At 55.8% G+C, this 13866-nt stretch overlaps 1 protein-coding gene across 4 annotated transcripts in view; it reads left to right on the top strand.

Moving 5' to 3' along the window:
- Positions 1 to 13866, top strand: part of CACNA2D2 (calcium voltage-gated channel auxiliary subunit alpha2delta 2) — a 139783-nt gene that overhangs the window by 57500 nt on the left and 68417 nt on the right. For all 4 annotated transcript variants that reach the window (XM_012467837.3, XM_012467838.3, XM_012467836.3 and 1 more), the window contains exon 3: positions 10923 to 11039. In XM_012467837.3, coding sequence (XP_012323260.3) covers positions 10923 to 11039 — 117 coding nt within the window. The remainder of the gene's footprint in view (positions 1 to 10922; positions 11040 to 13866) is intronic.

Below are 13866 nucleotides of genomic sequence, written 5' to 3'. Positions count from 1 at the left end.
GCCTACATCAAGAACTCAAAAGGGGGAGCCTAGCTGGGTTCTGCTGGGACCCTGGTTCAGAGGCCACTGTGGGTCAGGCCATGCCCTTGCCCCCACCAGGTCCAGCATCCATGCTGTTAAGAGCTTCTCCAGTGGTGTGTTCAGCAGGATCAAGGGTCATGACCTTCAGGTAGCCCCAGCCATCTGAGCCAGCAAAGTTCCACTGTTTAAAACATTTCAGATGGCCACAGATCACTTTTTGAGGTGTGGATGGACTCCCACAGAGCCTCACTCAAGCCTGGGGCTAGCAATATATCCAGTGACAGTGGACAGGCTCATCTAGGCTGTGATGCCTTTTCTGTGAGCCTAAGTATGAGACTTGAGCAGGATCTGCAAGGGGCTTCCTGAGTGCTGGATATGAATGTGGTGAGGTCAGTGTGTGTGACCTTGTATGCAAGGTCAAGTGCATGTGCCTGCAGCTGCATCTGTGCACTGGTACAGGGCAGGTCCCTGGGATCACTTTGCCTCAGAAGAGGCCCTTGATACCGTGAGAGGCCATGGGCTTATCTTCTGGACTTCTCTCCATCTCTCCACCCTTATCCCCCACACCTGCCATGCTAAGATCTCATGTTTTCACAAGAGCAGCCAGCCTGAGGGCCTCAGCAGCACCTCTTATTGTGATCAGGGCTGTCATTGGTGCTGTCATTACTTGGTGACATCTTTAGCAAGTCTCAGCAGCACAGAACAGAATTTCAGCCTATGAGGCCAGGAAAATTGGTCCCTGAAGGAGAGAGTAGATCAGGGAAAGTACTCAGGGCCTTGGGAGCAACCCTGGAAGGCGGTTCCATGAAAAGCCACCAGCACCCCACACTTGACCTTCCATCTTTGAGGAATGCCAGGATGGCCGAGCTGAGGTAGCTCAGGGCTATGTGGACTGTGAGGGTGAAGGCTCAAACCAAACCACGAGGCTGGTTAAGGGCGGAGTGGGGATGTGGGTACAAAAGTCTGGGAAGTCTCCTCTTTGGACAGATTGTGACCCTCCTGGCACCTCAGTTTCCTCATCTGTAAGATGAGAAGCCAGCCAGCTGCTGACCACCTCCTGGGTGCCCTTGTTACAATCATCTCTATCCCCAGGGCATGACTGGTGGCTTTGGGACAAGATCAGTTTCTGACCACTCTGGAGTCCTTGGGGGACCTGCCCAGCCCCTGAAGAGGGTTGCTCACCTGACCTATCAGGGCCGTGAGGGGTGGATGGAGGTGATACAGAGAAAGCACATTTTGCCCTTTGCTCCCTGGCCTCAATTCCATCTCATGAGGGTACTTATGGGGGTGAATTTCTGCCAGCTCTGGGCTACAAGGACTCTGGGTTACAATGACTGTTTCATCTCAGATGAGAACTCCATGACCCATTGAAACCCACCGTGGCATGATTGGAAGTCCTCCCTGGCCCACCAAAGGTCTACTGAGGCCTCTGCCCATCCTGACTTCCAGAATCCTTCACTCCCACCCTCCCAGCCCACTGTCCCTGAGTCTTGAGAGGCGGGTAAAGGGGGCTTTACTCTAACCTGTTTTACACATCCAAAGATGGGGGCACAAGGGTGAAGGGGTTGAAGAGGCCAGACGGCAAGGCGGTAGCCTGGCTTGGGTCTCTCTACTTGGGCCATCATAGGATAGAGGGGGCTGTTTGTCCTGCTTCAAGGGCAGGGTCCTCATCCAAGGCCAGGCTGGGCCAGGGCTGCTCAAGATGGGGAACGGGCTGAAGGGCAGGCCAGACTTGTCTGTGGGCCAGAGAACTGAGCCACAGCCGGGGCCTGGACCTGATGGCTAGGGTCTGAGAAGCCCAGTGCCACAGGCACCGCCATTCACTGCCTGTAGTCTGCGGCCAGTTTCTCTATTTCCCAGAGCTGTCAAATGACGAGGACTCCATGGGTTATGCACTGAGCCCTGTCTGGCCACACAGAGCACCTGTCATCACTATCCCCATCCTTCTGCAGTTAAGAGGCTGAGGAGTTCTGATGAAAGGAAGGCAGGGCCAACTGGGCGGGGAGGCAGCGGGAGAGAGCAGAGCCAGGGTGGGTGGCAAGGGGGCCCAGACGCCGACACAAACAGTCTGCTTCCCATAAACATGGGCGCCCACACCAGCCGGCCGCCACCCGGCGACTTCTGTGAGTTGGGAAAGTGCGGGTATGTTTACTCGCACTCCCCCGTGCCAGCTGGTATGCTGGGCACAGCTTCCCTCCCAGCTGCCTCGACAGCCGGCGGCTCCCAACTCAGGGAGAGGGAGCAGGCAGGGGCCCCTGGATCTTGCCTGCAGTTTGGTTCACCTCGGGCTCAAAATCCCCACCCAATGCTATTCCAGGCCACATTGAGAGGATGGGGGCCCCAAGAGTCTCTGGCTGGTGTCCATGTGGCTGTGCTGTGCCAGAGTTGTCTCCCCTGCTCTCCAGCCCATCTGATTAGACAAAGGCCTGGAGGCTGGAACTGTCCAAGGGCACTTGTCTTGAGTTTAGCCAACAGATGCCCCTCCAGTGGGTCCATGCCCACCTCCCTCTACCCCAGGTCCTTTCTCAGTAGTTGCTTCTCTCTGGGATGTGCTCACTGCTCCATTATCTCAGCACACCCAGAACCAATGGCTGCCAATTGCAGGTGGGCAAGGTTGCAGGGGACTGGTGCCCCATGGGCCCTGAGATCCGTGGGTTTCCATGCCTCTGCTCTGTGAATTCTGTGAATACCTTGTCTGAGCACCACTCAGCAGTGGCACTTGCAGGAGGTCATGCATCATTCCCGTAAGGTCAGGGCAGATGCTTGGCTGTGAAGGTGTCTCCATGGTATTGCACCACCCACCCCAAGGCCTGGGTCAAGCATCTCAGATCAAGGAGTGGTGGGAACTCAGACTCAGGGGCTCAGGGAAGCTGCTCAGGGAGAGCACTTCTTGGGCAGGCACTCAGCAGCCCATGCTAGAGCATTAACTTGTGACTTTGGAGATACATCATGGGGGTCTTTGGCCCTGCATTGTTTGTTTTGAGATACACAGGAGTGTGCCTGATGCTGGCATAAGCAGGCAGGGAGAATGGAGTGTGCCTCCTCTCCAGCCCCACGCCCTGGGCCATTTGGGATTGTCACCTCTGCAGTAAGGAGACCTCATTTGATTCTTTTTCATTTCACTCCCAACGTGTCCCCAAAGCATCCCGTGACCACCAAGGGAGTCAGAACTTAGGGAAGATAAAGTCACAGACTGCAAGCTTCATATAGGCACATGGCCATAGGAATGCTGTTATCTAACAATAGCAGCCTGGAATCTAGCCACAGTGCTAGCTAATGATGGGTGAATCCCTCCTCAGTGCTCCCAACAGCTGAGCTGGAATAGTCCCTGTGGCAGGGGGCTCACTGCTTATCCAGGTGTTGCTCTCAGGGTTTGGGAGCCCTGAGTGTGAGAAAGTTCTTCCCACTTCCCTGAGCTGGAATCTCCAACCCCTGTTCACAGAAGCCATCAGGAACCTTGGAGAAAAGACCTCTCATTTTGGAGCTGGGTGGATACCATTTCCCTCTATGACTGTTGTCCCCTGAGATACAGGCCTTAACACTGGAGGCCTCGCTCAAATCAGGCCTGATGTAAATGGATAATCAGGATTGCCACAGTTTTCAAGTCAGTTTGGAAATTCGCATATGTTTCAGAGGAGCAAAGGGCTGCACCCAGGAATGGGCCATGCCCAGTGTCTCTGGTGGGTGATGCCTTGCCTGGGGGCATGTTCCAGGCAGGCCTCACAGAGGCAGGCTCTGCATAAGGGCAAGCATAGGAAGGTTGGCACAGACTGGCCCTTGCTTGGCTGAGAGGATTTGGTTTATTGTTTTGTGTCTTTTGAAAAACAAGAGATTGAGCCTTTTTATGACAGGGATTTTACAGCGTAACGAGGCAGCGTAATTTCCCATTCTCAGCGGCAAGTGCACTTTTTACACTAATTGCATAATTAGACATAATGTACTAATTGCGGTAATGGATGACAGTCAACTAAACTTTAACTTTAAAAACAGGGAGGCGTTGCTGGGGGTGGTGGTGGGGGCTTCAGGCCCCTGTGAGTTTTGTGAAGGGAATCCTGCTGGTGAAAGCTTCTAGAAGTTGCCTCTTGGGGACGAGGGACCACAGAGCTACCTGGCCTTTTATACCTCATGGTCAGGCCACATATTCCTCCTTCCTGGAGGATCCCCCTGTCCCCACCACCTGAGTATCTGCTCCCCCTGCCCTCACACCCTGTCTCCCCAGCTTCTGTCCCCTCACAGGCCCCTCTGCAGCTACTGAGCAGTCCCTTATCCCCGCTTCTCCCACCTTTTGCACCTGGTGCTACTCCTACCAAGAGTCCCTCGTCCCCATCCACCCACAAAAACTCCTGTGCAGCCTTTCAGACTGCTCAGATGTCCTCTCCCCTAGAAAGCCCTCCTCAGGCTTTTTGTTGCCCCACCACCACCACCCCCGAGCAGGCCAGCCCCACTCCCAGGTGTCTCCTGCACACCTCTCTGCTGCCACCTGTCTGGGCATCTGTCCCCTCTGGGTAGAGTCCCAGGAAGGCAAGGATGAGGTCTTTTCCATCTCTGCTGCCCCAGTGGGGATGTAAGGAGGTAGGGGTGGGGAAGGATATGCTATTAATGGGCTGCCCACCCAGGAGACCAGGCCAGGCACCCTCCCCCCTGCTCTCACACTGCTGTGTGACCTCCACTGTAGCCTGTGCAGGCCGATTGTAATGGCCTGGTTCTGTGTCTGTGATGCCCTCTAGAGAGAGCATTTGTCCCAAGCATTCTCTACTGGATATGAAGGGGAACTATTAATGGGACATCCAACATCATGGTGTACAAAACTTGAGTGTGACAGGACACCTTATATAGCTGAGTAACCATGGGGTCACCCCACCTGGGACGGTGGCAGTGTGGCATGGCCACTTAGGAACCTGACATGGCAGTTGGCAAATGTCAGCAGCTGATGAAGCATGTAAATGAGTGGCATGTAAACCCCTGCATGGGCACCAGCAGTGTGCCCCGAGAGCTCCAGGGGCTCCTTGCCCTACTGTAAGCCTCGTGCCAGGCTGGTGAGGGATGGGCCTCAACCACCACCAGGGGAGCTGTCAGTCACACACCCAGTCTTATGGCTGGTGTGTCCCCAGAGCGACCGGGTTAGGGTTTTTGTGCACCCACCATGGGGCAGCCCCTCAGTCCCATCAAAAACTGAGCTATAGAGAGAGCCCTGAGGGGTGCAGCCTGTCCTGGATCTGTCCCAGGTGCTGTCAGTGGTAGAGGGTCCCCAGGTGCCTGGCTACTCTATCAACCCTCCAGTCTTCAAGGTGGGGGTTGCAGTTATGTCAATACCCTCTCTTTTCTCACTGAGGCAGGCCGGGTTAGCAGCCTGGAAGGGGTCGGTGAGGCTGGGGGCCCGGACCTGGCTCTGCCCTGACTGACTAGGGTCCTTGAACTGGTCACTACCTGTCCCCAACTCCCCTACCTCCTTGTTGGCCCAGCTCAGGCTTCCTGAGTCACCACAAGCCCCCTAGCCACCACATGACATGAGTATAGCCCAGTCTGGCAGCTGACCCCGGCCTCCAATCCCAAACCGTATGGTCTCTTGAGGTGCTTCCCTCCCCAGGGCTTGCTCTTGTGGGCTGGGCCTCAGGAGGCCTCACCCACCAAATCTTGTTCACCGGCTGCCCTCCCCGCAGGGGTCTCATGGGCAGTTAAGACTTTCACCCACCTGCTCCCTGTGGTGAAATATGGTGAAAGGCGGGTGGAGCGCCGGTCTCCCCAGAGTCATGTCTCAGGACTCACCCCCACCCTGCCTGTGCCCTGTCCAGCTCCCTGGGCAGCTGGAGGAAGCCGGGGGTGCTGGAGCACCTGGCGAAGCCCAAGGTGAGCTGGGTCTTTGAGGAGACAGCTGGCAGCAGGGCCAAGCCTGCGTCAAATCTTTCTTGTTCCATTTTCTTTCTGATTTAATTTTCCAGAGATTAGGGCTGTTCGCCTTTGCTGCAGCGAGGAGCCTTGCGTGTGAGTGCCTGTTTTGACTCCCAGGGTTGGGTGGGTGCTTAGTCGATTGGGCTGGCCCTGCCAGTCTTCCCCTCATTCCCCTCCAGCATGGCCCTCCCACCTTCCGGAGGCCTCAGTCTTTCAGCTTCTGCCTACATCCGCCCCAAGCCCTTCAGGCCTTCCCAGTTCATCCCTATGCCTCCTTTCCCCTGGCCTTGACTTCAAGTTTAGGGATAACAGCAGGAAAAGGACTGCACAGAGTATGACCTAAAGCAAGAGCTTTGGATTCCACCCAGTTCAAACGCCGGTTTCACATGCACCTTAACCTCTCTGACCTTCAGTGTCCTATCACATGGAGATGATCCGAACGGACCCTCCTCAGGGGTTGTAGGAGATCAGTGAAATCACATGTGTAAAGCGCCTGCCCCAGAGCAGTCAGAGCCAACACTCAGGGCAAACGAAACTGTTCTGCAGCCTCCTTGGCCCTTCCTCCCTGCTTTTCCCCCCTCTCATTTCCCCTCTCTCCTCTCCTTTCCCCCTCCCCTCTCATTTTCCTCTTCCCTTTCAGCTTCCCCCTTGCCCTAGGCAGGTTTGGTGCTAGCTCAGGTCTGGGCTCCCCTGCTGCTGACTTTCTGAGACTTTTCAAAATGTCCTCTGATATGGGCCTGTCCAGGTCACTTGTCCTGAGGCTGTTAGTTTCCTGTGGTGGCTGTCTCTGTGTTCCAGGTACATTGGGGCTGCTAGCTGGACTCCCTTCTCCCAGGCAGGACTGTTAGGAGCTATGGGGACGAGGCTGGCTCCCTCTGCTCCTGCCAGCATGCAGCCTTCCTGTTCAAGGTCATCTTTCCTGCCGGGGTCCTCCAGACTCACCTCCCACTTATACAGAGCCATGAGGGAAGCAGGAGGCTGGGCAGAGGGTTCAGGGCTTCTAAAGGGACATCAGCCCCCATGGGCCCTGTGAAGCCCTAGGCCAGAGGGCTGGCAGGACTTGCCCTGATGCCTAACCAAAGAACTGCTAGAGCTGAGAGAGGTTTGGGGCTGGAACCAGCCCTGGGGGAGGGGAGAGGTAGAGGGGCAGGTCTCTATCACTGATGGGATGGGAGTGCCCTCAAGGGAGGAGGGCACCAGCTGAGCCATGGTCACCAGTGCACGGAACAGGGTGGGGAGCTAGGGACTCCTGGAAACAAGGGGCTCCAAACAGACTCCTGAATTGTCCCTTGGGACCTCAGCCACCCTGTTCTCCCTGTTCCTCAGTCCCCTCCCACATGCCCACCTAGCCTCAGTCTGCTGCCCTGTCCCACCAGCATCCTGGCAGCTCTCTGTGGGTTAAAGCCACTGCCTCTCCCTCCCTATCACTGCTGGCACAGAGCTAGGGTACCCTGGGGCCTGCTGGACCCTGTTGTGCTCCTTAGTCCAGCAGAGGTGAAGCTGTGCCGGCTGTACTGCTATGGGAGCTGTTGGCTTTTTCTAATTAACTCTCTGGGCCAAGGACATCAGCGGGAATTGCCATCCTGCTGTGGTGGTTGAGGCCCTGCATCTGGTGCACCCTGGCCTTTCTGCCACTTCCCAGCTGGCCCCAGGAGCCATGGCTGGAAACTGGGGCTGGAGTGGGGATAGCCCTGGGCAGAGTCTGTGCACTAGAGTTGCCCTGGGCTTTCCTGGGCACCTGCTGGGCCTGCAGGTGGAAAGCACCTCCCTGGACCACATCAGTGTAGAGATGACCTATCTCCCAGGGTGGGACCATCTGCTGGGCTGTGTCACTTGGATCTCCTGGGCATTTGGGGCTCAGCTCAGGGCCCACTCTAGAAGACAGGGACAACTGGAGCAAGTTCAGGGGACTGTTGAGGGGAGGGCTGTGGCACTTGGGGCTATCATTCGAGGACTGTTGCATCTCAAGGGCTCATTTGGGATTGGGGAGCAGGCTTGGCTGGCAGCATGACCAGCCCCTGCACTCCTGGGATTCCGCTCTCCTCTCAGAAACCCCTTCCAGCCCATTTCCCTGGCCTTGTCCTAGAGAGGATTTAGATAGCAGGGCAAGGTGGAGGGGATGCAGGGGCATCGTGAATCAAGGTATGGCTGTGGGAACCAGCCTGGGCCAGGGACCTGCAGGCACATGGCAGGTCAGAGGGCTTGACGGGCCCCAGGTGATGGCACCAGGGCCGGCAAAAAGGTGCTCGGGTGGGTCCTCAGGTAGAAATAGAACAGGAAGAAAGCACGGTGCATGCATCCCTGGGCCCTGAGGGCTTGCACAGATGCAGGCAGAAGTTGAAGAATCAGACCTGGGCCCAGCTGGCCACAGAGATCTGCTCTTGGACATAGAATCCAGCATGTCCATTTGCCAAGCGTCCACTGCACCCAGACATAGTTCTTGGAGGAGAGAGAAGAAAGCTGGCCATGGCTGTGCCCTGTCAGTGGCGTCCCAGTGTCTAGGCTCCACCATTATCACTCTGGGGCCGAGGCCGAGGTGTCAGAGACAAGGATAGGGTGGCTGCAGTGTAGGGAGACTGCCTACACTTCCAGGCTGATCTGAGAGAAGAGGGTGGGGCTGGAGGTGGGCAGACCCCAGGAGACAGAGGCTACCAGCTCAGGAATAGAGCTGATGGCTTTGGATAGCCCCAAGTGTTCAGATCTAGCAGGGGAGGATGGGGGTAGGGAGGGACAATGATTCCATCTGCAGAATTCTGATGATCCCAAACAATAGCAGTAACAACAGGAGCACAGGCTGCTTGAGTCATGGGTGTGCTGTCCTCAGCCTGTCAGGTGGGGACTGCTGTTCTCTCATTTAAAAGATCGGACGCGGAGGTTCAGAGGTGAGTGACTTTTGGCAGAGTCTCAGCTTCCAAGGCCTCGTGTAACCTGTTGGTGCCCTGAGGTATGGCCCTGCCACCTAGAGACCCGATCCCTCAGTGGCCCCCTGATCCCCAGCACAGTCACCATGCCAGGCTGCAAGGGATACCCTGGAGCCCAAGAGGAGGGACTCCTGGACGTTCCCAGGAGAACCACATGGTCCTGCCTTGGATTCTGGGGCTACACAGCCATGAACAGCCCAGACTGTGGCTGTACCTGGGAATGACCTTGACAGACAGTCTGAGGTATGAACTTCATCCCAGGCCAGGAGAAGCCAGGCAGCGGTGCCCCCTGCTGGTGCAAGTGGGTCGGGGCATCGGTGGGCGTGGCTGAGACCAGGGCCACAACACACCCCAGAGTAATCTGTCAAGCAGTGTTCCCAAACCTGGAAAGAATGGGTGAAAGCTGTTGGGGAATCTGGCTTTGCCACTCAGTCGTCTGGCCTTGACCTGGCCTTGCTGTTTGTGTGCCTCAGTTTCCCCAACAGTAAGGTGCTAGGTTCTAGGTTCCCTGCCTTTCCTCAGTGACCCCCAGGGTCCAACCCCTCCTCACCCTCTTTCTCTTATCACCGTCTCCCTCTGTGGACCTCTGTCCTGAGGCAGGGCCCAGGGAACATCCTGGCCTGGCACTCACTTGGGGGGCTTCTCTCCTCCCTGGCCATGTGGCCAGGCCTCAAATTTCGCCCTCTGATTGCCACTGCTCTGCAGGAAAGAGCAACTTCACCACAAATTATTTTGTTCTAAAAGAAGGACAAAAAGAAGAGAAGCCGGGAGAGATGGGGGTGGCGGGAGAAGAAGATTGCCTGAGCCGGCTTTGTGCTGTGCGTTAACCCCTGGACTGCCAGGTGCTGGGTAATGGCAGGGCAGGGGCTGCAGCAGCACCCAGCCCCCCCCACCCCGTCCCCCGTCAGATGACAAGGTCTTATCTCCCTGCCTTCTTGCTGTCACTCTACCGACCTTATCTCTCTCTGCTTGTCTGTCTTTCATCGGCTGCCTCTTTCCCCCGCTTATCTTCCTCATCACCTCCTCTCTCTCTCCACATCCCTCCACTTCTGCTCAGCCTGGTGGCATGGCTCAGTCACAGCAGCCTATTCTGTGACCTCCAGTGGTGAAGGAGCCTGTGCTTGGGGCACAGACCTCCTTGGGTCACCTTAGTGAATACATGGACCCAGTCAGGCTTGGAGACGCATGCAGAGGTATATGATGCATACAGATGCACAAACATACATGTGCATGCACACGCCCAAGACCCAGCTGTGAACAAAGACACTTGCAGAAATCTGCTCCTGAGACTCACAAGCCCCTGGGGGTTAGAGGCCCTAAACCTGCCCCACCCCCAGCACACAGGCACGTGCACACAAACAGATATGTTGAACCATCACACACATACACGCAATCAGATTTACACTGCCACATGTGCCTGCACACACACCCACTCCCCTTGGAGGAAGGCTGGGCAGATTCATTCCCCCCAACCTGCCCCTTTCTCCCTGGTCTCCCTGTTCCCCATATTCTGTGCCCTGAATGACAGAGGAGCCCAGGGGGCTGCCCAGAGCTCCTGCTAGTTTCTAGTGCCCTGGGGCAGCACCCACAAAAAGGGATCCAGATGCCTGAGCAGTGTGGAGCCATGGCGGTGTGTGTGCACATGCATGGGCGTGAGCATCTTGTGGGGATGGGGTGTGTGGTGTGTGCTTATTGACTCCATCTCCCCTCAACCTCCTGCCTCCTCTCCAGCCCACCCTTCCCCTCGGCTGTTCACAGTTACCTTGAGCTAGTCAGGGGGTGCTGCTCATAACTCTGGAAAGGGGGGACCCTGAGGTCCAGAGAAGGCAGTGACAACCCTATCCCACCAACCACAACGACTAGCCTAAACTGGACCCGCATCCCAGATGCAAGCTACAGAGCCCCTGACCTTGTCCTGCCTTCAGGTCTGTGGGGGTGCTGGCCTTCCACGCCCTCTCTCAGAGGCCAAAGCCAGGGTCTGGATGCAGGTGAGGACTGTGCTGAGTTTAGCTGTGTACAGGGGTATGCAGGGGCCATGGCATGGGGACATGGAACCACCTGGCCTCACTCCTGGCCTCTGCTTCTTTCCAGATTTACAAGGACAACCGGAACCTCTTCGAGGTGCAGGAGAATGAGCCTCAGAAGTTGGTGGAGAAGGTGGCGGGGGACATTGAGAGTCTGCTGGACAGGAAGGTGCAGGCCCTGAAGGTAAATGTGTGTGTTGGGGGCAGGGGAGCGCTGACGGAGAGTGAGGTGGAGAGGTCCTATACCATGAGGGCAGTGTCCTGAGCCTTCATTGTCATATGGCCCTCCTGAGTTCAGCTGGGCCAGCATCAGGGCTGTGCCCATGCAGAATGTGGGCAGCCACGTCAGGAACAGGATGGTATTATCTGGAGTAGCTGCATGAGAGATGGTGACTTGGAGTCTTGGGGTTCTGTGTGAGCCTGAGGCTGGGACTTGGGCAGGCCCTACCCCTCCCTCCTTCCAGGCCTGGGGTCTTCCCATCCCTCTGGCTCCCCAGGTTTGTCTGTGTGTGGTGCCCTGGATGAGCACCTGGCCAGGACAGTGACTTGCTTTAGGAAGAGTCTGCCCCTGAGGTAGGCTGCAGGCTTTCTTAGGGCAGTGTCGAGGAGCTCTGCAAGCCCCACAGAGAAGGCCACGTAAGGATGGCAGCTGCTCTGCCCATGGCTTTGAATGTTTCTCTGCTCCCCCATCTGGGCCTCAGTCTCCCCATCTATATGCAGCAGGTTGTGCCTCTCAGCCTCAAGCCACTATAGTTCTGAGGGGTAACAGTACCTGCTGGGCTATGCTGACAAAGCAGGCAGACCCTGATATTCAGCTCATCCCAGGGAGAGTAGGTGGAATGGGGCTTCTCAGCTGCCAAGTGCCCAGGGAAGGTCATGCGTAAATGAGTGAGAGGTATCCAAGCTGATCAGAGACATACCTGCAGTTGCTCCAGCCTGTGTCAAAGACAAACCAATCCAATAAAAAGGAATGAAGCAGGGTGTGGTGATGTGTACCTGCAGTCTCAGATACTCAGGAGGCTGAGCTTGAGCACAGGAATTTGAGGCTACAGTGGGCCGTGATCGTGCCACTGCATTCCAGCCTGGGCAAGAGAGTAAAAACCTCATCTCTTTAAAAAAGAAAAAAAAAAAGGAATGAAGTCTCCTGACACTTGCTACAACATGGATGAACTCGAAAACATTATGCTAAGTGAAAGAAGTCAGTTACAAAAGACCACATATTGTGTGATCCTATTTCTATAAAATGTCCAGAATAGGCAAATCCATAGAAATGGAAAATAGATGCATGGGTGCCTGGGACTGGAAAGGAAGGGATAGGGAAGGCCTGCTAATGGGTACTGGGTTTCTTTTTCGGAGTGATGAAAATATTCCAAAATTAGATTGTGGTGATGGTTGCACAACTCTGAATATTCTAAAAACCACTGAATTGTATACTTTATTTGGGTGGATTTGCTGGTGTATAAGTTGTATCTCTATAAAGCAGTTTTTAAAAATAAGCAAGTCTACACAAGCTGTGCCCAGGCCCAGGCCAGGGTCCTGGCAGGGTTAAGTCAGGGTGGCCACCCCAGCCCATACTCTGCCATATCCAGGCCCCAAGAGAGGACCAGAATTCCCTTCTCCAGGAATTGGGCCCTGCTGTCCCCCATGGGATCCCCTGCCTGTCCCCATGTGACCTGGGGCCATGGAAGAGGTAGAGGCTGCTTACTGGGGCCAGGGTCCCAGAGACGGTGGACTCTGAGGACCTCCCACCCAGAGGTCTGAGAGCAGGGCTCTGCCCAGACTTCAAGATCTCCTGGTCACGGGTGTGGGGAGACAGCTGGGAGCAGGCAGAGCCATGCCTTCTGTGGGGATAGCAACCCGTTATGCTCGCCTCTCAGCCAACATCGTGCCCCACCTTCTCACCTTTCTGAACTGGGCTGGCCTGGATGCCCTCCTGCCTTTCCCTCGTTCTCCGACTCTGTCTCTGCGCCTCTTCCTTCAAGACCCCACATTTGCACACTACTTCCCAGCTTTGCTGCCCCTTGCCCGGTTTACAGATGTGGGCTCCCAGCCCCGAACTTGTGTTGGAACTGCCTGATAAATGCGGGAAGGGGCAGCCCTCAGGCCTTTTGACCTGCCACTCACCCAGGCCTCTGGACGGCAGGGGTGCTGAGTGGTGGCAGAGACAGCCCGACCCGCCCTCCATGAGTAGAGCCCAGGGCCCAGCCTCCTGCCCACACCCTTGGGAATCACAGGGCCAGAGTCTCTTTCCAAGCTGCTTTCCCCATCCCTAAAGGAACAATCAACTCTGATAACTTGGGAGGGGCAGCGGAAGGCTTGAGATCCTGATCCCTGCACCCCCCTTGCTAGACTCTGCCACGTGAGGCAGATAGGTGTCTGTCTCCTTTCCACTGCTTCTGCAGCCCAGCCATGGCCTGAGACAGCTAGCACTAAACAGAAATTCTTTTCTTTTTTTTTTTTTTTGAGACTGGCAGGAGTGCAGTGGCTCAATATTGGCTCACTGCAACCTTCATCTGGGTTCAACCCTCAGCCTCCCAAGTAGCTGGGATTACAGGCACCTGCCACCACACTTAGCTAATTTTTGTATTTTTAGTAGAGACTAGGTTTCCCTATGTTGGCCAAACTGGTCTCAAACTCCTGACCTCAGGTGATTCACCCGCCTTGGCCTCCCAAAGTGCTGGGATTATAGGCATGAGCTACTGCATCTGGCCCAGAAATTATTTATTATGAGAAATGATGGGGAAAGGCATACACTGACCAGACAGACACTCACTGTGTGCTGAGTCTATCATGTATCATTCTCACAGCAACCCGGATAAGGAAGGCCTGCTACCCCCACTTCACAGAGGGATACACTAGGACTCAGAGGTGCCATGCATCAGACCAGGATGTGGCAGAGCCAGGATTTGAACTCAGGTTTCCCTGACTCCATTCCAGCCCCTTGACCCCACATTATTCCTGAGGCGTGCACTGAGCGCATAGCCCTTGGCCTTCCAGCGCTCCTGGGCAGT

This window comes from Aotus nancymaae, unplaced genomic scaffold (genome assembly GCF_030222135.1).
Source record: "Aotus nancymaae isolate 86718 unplaced genomic scaffold, 86718_ANA_hifiasm-v0.15.2.pri h1tg000067l, whole genome shotgun sequence".
Taxonomy (NCBI): domain Eukaryota; kingdom Metazoa; phylum Chordata; class Mammalia; order Primates; family Aotidae; genus Aotus; species Aotus nancymaae.
The sequence above is the reverse complement of the archived record's forward strand: the minus strand, read 5'-3'. Positions and strand labels throughout refer to the sequence as shown.